The 12,552-nt window shown below is 39.7% G+C and overlaps 1 protein-coding gene across 1 annotated transcript; it reads right to left on the bottom strand.

Annotated features, from left to right (window-relative positions):
* Positions 1–636: 636 nt before the first annotated feature.
* On the bottom strand, positions 637–9,777 carry hhipl2 (HHIP-like 2; the record flags this gene model as incomplete). The annotated part of the gene is made up of 9 exons (XM_079574292.1): positions 637–1,109; positions 3,862–3,944; positions 4,407–4,488; positions 4,615–4,760; positions 5,819–5,945; positions 6,423–6,754; positions 6,894–7,037; positions 8,316–8,968; positions 9,457–9,777. The coding sequence occupies 9 exons, from the start codon at positions 9,775–9,777 to the stop codon at positions 637–639; spliced, it is 2,361 nt and encodes a 786-aa protein (XP_079430418.1).
* Between the last annotated feature and the right edge of the window lie 2,775 nt (positions 9,778–12,552).

The raw sequence follows: 12,552 nt of genomic DNA, 5'->3' as shown, positions 1-12,552 counted from the left end.
TGTTTGTAAAGCTTAAGTAGAAACCATGTAGCCTGAATTCAAACCACACGTTACGGGATTTAGGGCCATCATTATGCAGCCGCAGTGGTCAAAGTTATGATCTCTTGTGTGTGGAGAAATTACAGAGCGCTTTCAGACATTTTCAAATGTTTATTTTTAACCATTGGATGTATTTGACACAATGGAGGCAGTTCAAAATGGCTTTTTAATGGTGTTTTATACAATAAGTCTGGCCAAATGAGTCTACGGGAAGCTCAAAATAAAACAGAGGAAGCTCTGGAGTTGCTTTATGCAGCATGTTCGGTGACAAGTCGGACAGACTTCCATACAGCTGCATCATGACATGAAACAACATGAATATACAAATAATGTGCTTCTTTCATTGGCTTTGATATTTAATGTATAATATGTGACAATATACAGAAAATCTGCAGGGTGACCATGGCAGAGGCTGAGAGAAAGACAACATGTCAAGCTAGTAAATGGAGGAAAATAGGATCCCAATCCTGCTAAAATGAACAATAGAAACATTGTTATAGCTGATGACTTGATGTGATGAGGGAAAAGGCTGTACATACAAACTTCACATAGAACCACATGTGCAAAATACTGGACTATTTTATCACTTAAATTCCTTCACGTAGAAATCCTTGTTCTGTTCTGAAAACCTGAAAGCGCTGACTTAACACTGTTTTTGTTGTACTTCCTTGGCACAAATTTGTTCTGAGTTTTCTTCAGTTTTATTGTATTTCCTTGGAGCTTGTTCGCACTGGCAGCTGTTTCGTTACGCACATTTTTCCTATAGTTTATTTTGGGCTTATTGTTGCCCACTTTTCCTGCAAGTTTTTGTGCATTCTTTTTAGCTTTTGCTTTGGCCAACTGCTTCTTCTTCTTCCAAAGTTTGTATTTATTTTTCTTGTGTATGTCGTCGTCACTGGAGATCCATCTGAGCTTCAGTGTAGTGGCCGTGGTCGTCGTAGTAGCTCGAGTAGTGACTGTTGTAGTTGTAGGAGCTGAAGAGATGGTCGTTGAGGGTCGTCTGGTGGTGTTCTTGATGAGCTTTTTCAGAGGAGGTCTTGTTGGTTTCACGTTGGAGTCCAGCACAGTCACTGAGAGATTAAAATATGAATCACTTATCACAAAAAACATTTACATTGCATTTATATCATATTTTACTCTAATATATTTAATAATATTACAGCTGCCTCATGAATTGGGCATCAAACTGTGTCACTGAAGAATAGCTGTCATATTTTTATGTAGGTTTCGTTAGTCTTCAACAATATCTGGAGATTTTAGACACTGTTTTAGTCTTTTCTACTTTTAGTTTTAGTCTGTAATTGTTGTCCATAAGAATATTACTTTCACTTAAGTAATGACGAAACATTTTAGTCGATGAAATTAACTCTGCAGTGGATGAAGGATTTTTGTGCTGTCTTGTCACCTTGCAGAGATTGCAAACTACAATTGTTGTAACACCTGTAATAAACTCACTTACCATTAATAAGGAATTCAAAAACTCTCTTGGCAAAAGGAGCAGCAGATACAGCGTCATGTGAGCCACATGTGTTTGCATGAACTGTGGCAAAAGTGTTTTAAATCTTTATTTTATTATAGAAGGAAAAACAGCTCAACATTAAAAGTTCTTTCTTAATAATTTTGTGCAAAATAATAATAATAATAATGCATTGGTTTTATATAGCGCTTTTCTGTACACTCAAAGACGCTTTACATTGCTCTATTCGTTCACTCCATACTCGATGGTGGTGAGCTACTATTGTGGCCACAGCTGCCCTGGGGTAGACTGACGGAAGCGAGGCAACCAGTCTGCGCCATCGGGCCCTCTGGCCGACGCCACCACCAACCACTCACTCACTACATTCGCTAGGCTTCCTGGTGTTACTAAACGGTCTCCCATCCAAGTCCTGCCAGGCCCGTCCCTGCTTAGCTTCCAAGGTCTGGCGGGATTGGGCAGAGCAAAGGCGGTCTGGCCAAAATGGAGCTAAAATGTAATGACTGGGTACTGGGATGTCTTCCCTTGATATTTGATATATGAGTATTCTAAAAACATGTATTTAGTTACTCCCCAACACTGTTGCAAACTAATGTCTTACAACAAACATGGGTAACGTCTGCCATGTCTTGCCCAGCAGCCTTCAACAATATAACAAATGAAACAATATAACAAAGTGAACAAAAGAGCCTAGCTGGAATAAGTATTTGGATTATTTGTATAGCCATTGTTCTCAGATGAAGAAATGTCAATTGAAGCAGAATTTAGCTGTAATATTTGGCGGTCACTACCCTGAGAGTGCACACTGCTGTACCTGGAATGATGTGGTTCAAAGAGTGAGTTCAAATGACCTGGATTTACCAGCACTGAGGCAGCAGTGGACCTCCTCCTGGCCATGCATGTTGTTATATACAGTTTGAAGGGAGTCCAATTAAGGAGCGACAGCTGGCCTCATCATAAGTCTCCCCTAAACCCTGCACAGTAAACAAGTCTATGTGTCGAAAACTGACTCTTCTATTTTGAAATGTGTTTGAAGCGACATGAACGGCTGCCAGTTTTAGTTTTTATACAAGCTCCGAGTGTGATTCGGTATTGGCAGCGTGTAGTTACAAGGTCTGCTTGGGACAGACGCCCCGAGGAGTAAATCTGCAGAAATCTGTTCATGCCAAAATTGGAATACTTTCGTAACCTCTGACATAACTTTAATTGGCTTGATAACATGCTGTGTCTGCTTATTATAGAGCGTAAACATAATTTTAACATAACAGGGCTGAAAGGTTTAGGGTGAATGTAGAATCTACAGCGTTTCATATAGTCCACTCGTTGTTACTATACCTGAATAACTGTAGCCTTTGTGATTTAATAATTAAGTTGTAATATTATAAGGTTTTTTTACGCAGATGTGGTAAACTACAGATGATACAGATTTGTATTACTTCATTCATTCAACCTCTTACCTTTACATTTAAAAACTAAGACCTACAAAACTGATCCAGAAACTGAACTTTTTTGTCACATTTTTGAAGTGTTTTTTTTTTTTTTCGTCACATGTTTAGCTGCATTTTTCATCTCACTTTTTTGTCACGTTTTCGTCATGTTTGTGTCACATTTTTGTCGTCTCTTTCCTGTCACTTTCTTGTTGCTTTTTTGTCACATGTCTGTTTGCCTTTCTATGCTCATTTTCATCGCTATTTTGATGCTTTTTTTTTTTTTTAAGCTTTTAAAAAAAAGCTTAAAAACAGGCTTTACCCTGTTTGGCTTTGGGTAAAGCCAAACAGGAGAAACTGTGCTTGATTCAGGTGGGGCAGATTCGGTAACGCTTTATATTAAGGTGTGCTGGTTCAGTATAAACAAGGCACTAATAAGCTTTAATAACGTGCTTGTAAAGTATTACCACACTGCTTATTGTACTTTTATCTGTTTACATACTAATAGGCCATTAATTATGCCTATTCATAGCCAACCCTAAACCTAACCCTAACCTTAACCCTAAAATGATTACTAATGCCTATTGATATTTAATGAGCGCACCTTAATCTAAAGCAATACCAGAGATTCATTTGATTTATTACAACAAAATGAATAATGGTTCATAATTCAGGAGCTGAACTTGAAAAAGGCCAGTCTTTGCTAAATGGGGCCTGTGCGTTGACATGATCTTCTAAAGCGATACACGCATCTATTCATTATTTAAAACTTTTGAACTGCAGTGTATATTTAAGATCAATTTCAGTCCGACAATTTTGATTACACTCCTTTAAAGAGCATCATCGCCGTGTCTGGTATGCAGCAGTTAACACTGTGCAAGAGGAAGGATGAGCATGTTTAGGTTGAAGCGGGATACTCACGCTCTCTGGGAATAAAGGGGACTTTCTTGCCCCTGACTTTGACCGGCTGTGGTTTCACTTTACACTTCCCTGGAGGAGCACGTCTGTAACAATCCAACAGAGACAAATCATAGCACATTTGCATAAAAAAAGATATTGGCAGGAGGTCAAGGTAAACATGTACGTACGTCACACATAATGGCATAATGACATATCTTGGGTAAACAACAAAAGCACTTGCTGATGCTGTAGTAAAATGCATTCCTCACATGTTCAATGGTGTTTTCATGAGCACCACTATTTTTGAGTTGAAATGCAGGTATTCAAAAGCAATAAGGGAAAACACGCACTTACGTCACAAGATATAATGAGCATAACTGGAAACCCATTTTGTGCCACCAATTGTAGTCGATTATACAGTAGTTAAAAGCATTCCTGAGACATCTACAGTGTAAACAACTCTGACCTATTGCCAAGTGCATTTGAGATAAGCTTGAAATTCTGTTTGCAAAATTATAATAAATAACATTCTGTCCTACATAAAAGCAGTAATGAAGTAGGTTTACCTTGATGGGTCCATGAACTTGAAAACTGTCCCATATGGAGAAGTGGCACTGGGGTAAGATGTGGCCAGAAAGTACAGCTCTCCTAAAGAAGACCAAAAGGAATATCATCCGCAACATTATGAACGCATGACTTCGATCTAACCCAAAGTTACAGGTTCATGAAGTTGTTGCAAATGTATGTCATACGAAAAAACTATATTAGTCTCACCAGCTTCGTCTTCTGCGAAAGAGATGATGAACTTGTGGTAGTGGTTGATGAGTCCCGGGAAGGAGCAGGTCTTGGTGTCTCCCATACAAACGCTGCGCTCTCTCCACGCTCCAGTCACTTTGTCCTCCTCCAAAGCCATGATCCGCCTGAGGAAGAAAAGAGCATGGATGTGATATATATACTGGGTCATTTATTGTGCACTTTTTGATGAAGCTCCTACCCTCATATGGTCATGAGATTCGGGAAATACCGGAAGGACAAGATACAAAGTGGTTGAAATGAGTTTCCTTCACAAGGTGGCTCGGTGCACCCTCAGCACCCTTACATGAATTGTGCCAGAAAATCAAGGTCTTAAAGGTGCATTATGCAACTTTTATGTGGAAATAAAAGTTGATATTTTTGTATATTTGACCCTGCGGCTTTATGAGAACATGGCGCCTTTACTTTCCATCACAGTGGTCTCTAGGACGCTCCGGGATCAACAGTTTGGAAGGTTTTCACTGCTGACCGAGCCTCTCACCAGAAAACCTGCAAAACAATTGATCCTGGAGCGTTGTAGAGACCACTGTGATGGAAAGGGTGCCATGTTGACCACTCATACAACCGCTGTGTCACAACAAGGTAAAATGCACACAAATATCACCTTTTTTTCCCCAAATAAAAAGTTGCATAATGCACCTTTAAATTAATAAGCATTAAATTGGATTCAAACTGGCATTGAATCTACATTTACTGGAAAATTATGCCATTGCTCAACATTTTTTTCCTATATTGTTAACTGAAAATACCAACAGTCTTAAAACATATTCAGTTGCAGTTTTGGCTGAAATTACCCACATTCTTTTGCTAAAAGGTTTTGTCCAAATCTCTTTCCTCTGTTTGATGAAATATTTGAAAATCTTAAGAAATGAAATATGCACAGATTTTTTTTTCTGCATTTCTGGCATTAAAAAAAGCATGAAATGTGACTTGCTTCTGCCTGTATACTGACTTTGATTACAAGATGCTTGTTTTAAAAATGCAAATATGTATATCTAACTTTATACATAATATAAAAAGACGTACTTTAATAGAAACCTCTACAACAATTTATTTAGACACCAGACGCCAATTAGCAAGAGCCGCTGCTGCCAAGGCATAAGCAGATTTTGAGCCGTGGTTTTGACAGATCTTGGCTCCGATCGCTGATTTATTTCGTACGCACCCGCTCATGAAGTCTCCAAAAATGTAGAGGCCGTTCAGATTGGGTGATTCACACCCGCGGTACACGTAGCCCCCTGTCACAGATTTCCCAACGTGGTGGCTGTATGCAAATATAGGCAGGATGTCATCTGGTGTTGAGAGAAAGAGGGAAAGGATTTAGAAATGCGACATGACGCAGCAACGCAGAGCAGACTGACAAAGCAAACAGATGGCAAAAACACAAACCCAGGTTGCTTCTGTCAGGCCTTATGTCAGGGATAAATGTTAATGTTTTATATATTTATGCCAAATCCCTAAATAGTGGGATTTTAATCGGGTTATTATGTAAAACAAGCATATAAGAGCCAATTGGGAGCACACAGAGGTTTCGCAAGGGGGAAATACTTTATAAAGGGGCAAAAACAACAAATATCTCAATGAAGAAATGAAATTCAGCCCAAATATTCAGTTTAAAAAGTGAGAAAAGAGGTATTCAAAGCAAGGTGTTATGAAATTACTGGCAACCCCATGTTAGCACCAGGTGAATATACACTGAAAATGGAAATAGGGCTGTCATTTTTAAATCAATCTCTTGTTAAGTGTCTATGTCCTATGATCATACTCACTTAGGGACGAATTGTGGCACAGTTTCAGGTCGAAACACTCAAATCCCTCCTTGGCCCTCCATCCGTAGTTCCCACCATTTACGATAATGTCCACCTCCTCATATCTGTTCTGCCCCACGTCTCCACAGAAGATCCTGCCCCGACCGTGACGGGACACTGGGTCTCCTCTGTCCACCGAGCACCTCCACATGTTCCTCACCCCATACGCGAACACCTCGGGCCGGGCGTCTGCGTCGCCTATGAAGGGGTTGTCTGGAGGGATCCTGTAGGGCGTTCCGTTGGGGTCTGTCCCGTCTATGTCAATGCGCAGCACCTTACCCAGCAGAGCACTCCTGTGGGGCAAACAGAGAGCATATTTCAACTACCTTTGATCTACTCTTGCAACTGTGGATTATAGGAATCTCAGAGAATAAGAATGACCACACCATTTCAATCAAGTTCACAGTAAATAAAAGTCTTCAAACGCCTCACTTGTTTTGTGCATTGCCATATTTCCCAAAAGGATCCCCAGCTTTGCCTCCGTCTCCTGTGAAAATGTACAGGTATCCGTCCAGACCAAACAGCAGCTGACCACCGTTGTGATTCGCCGCTGGTTCCTCTATCTCCAAAATGACTCTGAAAGACAAGAAATGAATGCTTTATTGGCCTAAAAAGCAGGCGTAGTGAGTAGTGAATACTGATCTAAAGGTGAGATGAGGAATCCACAAATAAAAGCCAGAATACATTAGATTTAAACAGCATTGGCCATAAATCATGAGTGAGAGGTATGTGCTATAATAGAATCTCATACTAGATATTTGCTTGGGGTGTTTTTTTCTAAATTATCCTTCTTTCCCCCCTATTTTAACAGTTTCAACGGCTGTAAAAGTGTGCAGTTAACAGATGCCCACTTACTTGGCCCTTCACTGACTCCATTATGTACAATAACAGGAGCTTGTATTACCCACAGGGAATATAATTACGACTACGCTGTCCAATAATATATGGAAAATAGCCCTTTCTCATTAGGCAAGTGCATTTGTGGTCAATTCTTTGGCAATTGGAGACATAAAGAGCTCATTGTTGTGTTGACCCTCGCTCCAGGTACAGTTTACGTAAGAATTTATTGTTCTTGAAAGTGAGCTCAGATACTTTTTAGACCGCTCAGTATGGTGCTAAAATTACATATTTTCTATGAGATATGTTAAATTATACACTTACTATGCTACAATAATACATTACAATTTTCATTGCTCTCAGTCAGAATTGAAGATCCATATGCTGCATACCACAGCAAATGAATCATAAGAGGGTATTAAGAGGGTATTACAAACGGGCATTATTAAATGTTGACTGTGAACGCCAGGGGCAAATTGTGCATTGATGATGGAAACCTTTTAGGATGTTTTTGACGATGGATCAGGATGACGCTAAATGCTCTCTGACAGGTTTAGTGTCCATTATTTTTTTTATTGGTATTTTGAGCAATGCTTCTGCTGATTTGCATTTTCTTTCATGTGTTATAGTTTGGCTGCTGCTTTTTTGCCTATTCCATTCAAACTTCTCTGTGGTTCTTCAAAAGCATTGCGTCGACCCGATAATGATATACAAACTATATAAAGCCTGGAGCGTGTTCGTGCAAGTCAGACGAGCAATTACATACTCCATCGTCGGACAAACTTTCAGTCAGCTGCAAAAGGTTCGCATCAACGACCTGAAACTGAGAGACTTTATTGTGAACAGAAAACAGCGCTTCAAAGGTAACATTGTGACCACCTGCCTTATGTGCATCCCCATAAGCCTTGAAATGATGCACAGAGGGAGGGATGTGACAGTTTTCTACCAGTGGCTGCCAATCTGCACCAATGGCCCCTTTGACCAGGCTGTAGGTCAGGTTATACAGGTTATACATACCTTTCTGAGTACGGATCTGCCACATTCATGTCATAGTCGGACACTTTCATCTCGCTTATCCTGATCTTCTCCACTTTGCTGTTCACTTGAATCGAGTAGTAGATAAAGAAGCGTCCATTGTCCTTGTATTTTGGGTGGAACGCCATGCCCAGGAAGCCCCTCTCATCCCCGAGCCACGGAGTGGTCATCACATCACCGCTCATGTCCAGGAAAGGCTGCTCTAGCCTGCTTCCGTCGTACAAATAGACCCAAACGAATCCCACTTGCTCTGCAATAAACATCCTGTGTGTTTCATCTCTACTGTGCAGCATCAAGACTGGGTTTCTAAGGTTATTGGCCACTTCTGTCAGGCACAACTGTAGGCACCCCCTTGGGTCCTCTACCACTTGTCCTAAGTTGCTGTTAAGTCCAGGGCTTTGCAGGACATTGGGATAACAGTAGTCTTGGTCGGATAGGTCCATCATCGTGCAGAAGGTGGACATGTCCCGGTCACTGGTGGCCTGGAGCAGTTGGTTTTGGGTCAGATATTTGATAATATGTCGACATTTGCTGTGAAAGTCCTGACAGAAGCTGAAGCAGAGACCAGGGAGGTCTCTGACTGGAGTGTAGGGGTCCTCGGCATCAAACAAGTGGGCGGCATAAGGCGAGCACTCCTGAAAGAGGCAACAGAGATTTTAATTTGACAGAAATTGAAGTAAATGCTGATTCCAAATAAAAAGTATTTTGTGAGTGAAGCCAACGGGCCAAAGTCTCTTCTGTGGAGCTCATTGTTGTCAAGACTCAAACCTTATTGTCTTTCATTATGAACCACATTTTGTATCTTGTCTCTTCCTTATGACATAAATGACAATTTCTGCACAAGGTCAAAATAGTTCTTCTGCCTCATTGGCATAAGGACATTCTGTGCTTAGGGCCTCTCCTACCACCAGCATCAATCTTCACTTTCAATCTTCCCTTTCTAAGATGGGTTGATGTGTCTTGTCACAGGACTGCAAACCTTAAGGTTGAAGTTATAATTCAAAGGCTTTGGGCAATAGTTGGACATTTACTTTTTCTTTCACCATGCATGTCAATAAAACACTGTAAATCAGGTACCACGCCAGACATCTACTTCGCCAAAAACAGAGTGTGAGTAACTTACCTGGCACATAATTTCTTTCAAACTTTCAGCGCAGAGGTCCAGCCCTTGCGTTTCCAAAACATCAACTATGTCCCAGTATCTCTCCGCGATCATGTTGTCCGTCTTTTGGTCGCAGCAGCCGAACTCCTGGTACTGTGTGCAGAACTCTAGGTGCCACGGAGGGTTGAAAGGCGGCGCAAAGTCCAGACACTGGGGGTGACAAAAGGCCAGCCGCAGCGGCACGAGGAGGGTCACCGCAGCCCAGAGCAGCACCGAGCCACGCGCTGCGTCCGTGCGTAAAGGAGCGCGCTGCTTGAGCGCACCCGCCCGAGTATTTGTCATTGTGGCACAATGCTCTCTGCAGTTTGCTCGAGTTTATGTATGGAACAGGGGTGAGCGTATATATGTAGAGCGCGTGCACAGAGTTTCAACGCCCTCTTTCTTTCAGACAACCCCTCCACATGAAACAGGTGAAGCCTGTGCGTAAAGGTGTTGATGCCAAGAGTGATGCATATACTGTATGTAGCCGACTACGATCATGACAAAATCTTGCAGCAAAATTAGAATGAAACTATCAGAATTGGCCATTGATTATTGAGATGTTTTACCCCCTGCTTTAACCGAGGTAATTTTCTCCAGTTCAGTTTTACCCAAATCTAAAAGCTTGCAGGCAATAGGGTATTTGAAAGCTTAATCTAATTTGTGCAGTTTTATTGTGTTTTTGTTGATTTCTTCATAGCTTTTTTTCCCTTCTCACTTTTTAGTCGGGTTTTTGTCACTTAATGTGTAGCCTAATTGTTTTTTTCCGGCACGTTTTTGTTGCTCTTTTTTTGTTTTGCTCAAGAAGCTTTTAGATTTGGGCCAAACTTGAGAAAATGTGCTTGGTTCAGGCAAGTAAACATCAAATAGGCTAAAATAAAGAGTAAGTCAATTCACTTTTTTGCCACTGTGAATTTGTCAGAATAGCAAGAAGCAAGGTTGGCGCAAACATCAATTGGAAACAACGACACAACCTGTGATTTAGTCTCAAATCCAGGTGCTTCGGGGCATATCCTTCACTCCGCCTGTCTGTCCTGGCATGTCATGCTCATTTGAATACACAGAGAGCACAATGTCTGTCATTGGGACAAGAAAAAAAACAAAAACATGTGGCTCTGGAAACAGTAAGGCTCCAAAGAATGAAAATATCTAACATTGCCTGATAAAGCTGCAGTTGCTGGAAAGAAAGAAAGAAAGAAAGAAAGAAAGAAAGAAAGAAAGAAAGAAAGAAAGAAAGAAAGAAAGAAAGAAAGAAAGAAAGAAAGAAAGAAAGAAAGAAAGACTGGACCAAATATACAGTGCCTCTCGTGAGTATTCATACGCCTTGAACTTTTGCACATTTTGTCATGTTTACAACCCTAAACATAAAGATTTTATTTTTATTATTTTACTGAGCGTTCACACACAAGTAACCGACAACTGTGAAGTGAAAGCAAAAAGATACATGATTCTGTTATTTTTCAAAAAATAGAAAAGTGAAAAGTGTGGCTTGCATAAGTATTCATACAGCATGAATGAATACTTTGTGGAACCCCCTTTTTACTGTAATAACAGCACAAGTCTTTTGGGGTCTGACTCTACAAGATTTGCACATGTAGAGACTGACATTTTAGCCCATTCATCTTTACAAAACAACTCAAGCTCTGTCACATTAGAAGGAGAGCGTTTGTGAACAGCAGTTTTCAGATTATTCCACAGATTTTCAATAGGATTTAGGTCAGGACTTTGACTGGGCCATTCTAACACATTAATATGTTTTTATTGAACCATTCCATTGAAGATTTATCTTTGTGCTCCAGGTCATTGTCCTGCTGAAGGTGAATCTCCGCCCCAGCCTCAGTTCTCTTGCTGACTCCAGCAGGTTTTCCTCCAAAATGTCTCTGTATTTGGCTCCATCCATCTTCCCAACTATTCTTACAATCTCCCCAGTCCCTGCTGAGGAAAAGCAGCCCCACAAAAATATCGGAATCATTTATTATTTTGCTTTCACTTCACAGTTGTTTGTTACTTGTGTGTGAACGTTCAGTAAAAAAAATCTAAATAAAATCTTGTATGAATACTTACGAGAGGCACTGTAGGCTATACATCCCTATCGTTTAGGCTCATCACTAAGAGACTAAATAATACGTTTGATTGTCTGATAAACTGGGTTGTTTTCATAGCCTATAATAAAATAAACCATTTAAACAAACATGGCGCTACCTAGAGTGAGAGGAAGTCAAACAAACAAAAAGATTGAAGAATATGAGTCTGGAACACTTTCTGTAGTTTGCTCCCTGTGGTGATCGTTATAGCCTATTAATTAATGGTGTCAATAGAAAAGGGTTTATACAGGCTGAATAGACAATAAGACTTTGATATTCTACGTTTTATAGTCTCTTCTTATTGTTTGTATTGTTGCCCTTTAAGCTTTTTGTTTTTATTCATTGTACATAAGATACCTCTATTATTATTTCACTGTTTGCCCATTTACTTGCACACCCTGTGTTGTCTTGAGAGCCGAATGTAACAAGTGAATTTCTCCATTGTGAGATCAATAATGGATTATCTTATCTTATATCTTATATCTAATATTTAATATCTAATATCTAATAAATAATATCTAATATCTAATATCTTATATCTTAGCTATATCTTATAGCCTATATAAGATATATCTCGTGGAACGACCTGGAAGATCAGTTGAAACAGTCCCAAACAGTCAAAGCTTTCAAAAAGTTGTTTAAAGCTTCTAAAATTCAAGAATATATAAGCTTAGGAGGAATAAATTAAGAAGAAAAAAAATAAGAAAAATAAATAAAAAATAATAATGATGACATGATTTAGTTTCAACTAAATTAAAACAAATGTATGTATACATATTTGTTGGAATATTGAAATTTATGTTACTAACTTCAGATACATGCTTATTTCTCTTCTGTTTAACACTTGATATTGTTCATTATTAATGTTTGTGTTTTGTTTTTGTTTTCTCTCGTGGAAGTCTGTAAACTGGGTTAGGCGTTATAAGTTTTCACTTCAGCCTAAAACCTTGCGGTCGTGTTGTCCACAAAGAATTGGAAATGTATTTACGTTTAA

The sequence above is a fragment of the Gobius niger genome (assembly GCF_951799975.1).
Source record: "Gobius niger genome assembly, chromosome: 16".
In the NCBI taxonomy this organism is placed as follows: domain Eukaryota; kingdom Metazoa; phylum Chordata; class Actinopteri; order Gobiiformes; family Gobiidae; genus Gobius; species Gobius niger.
The sequence above is the reverse complement of the archived record's forward strand: the minus strand, read 5'-3'. Positions and strand labels throughout refer to the sequence as shown.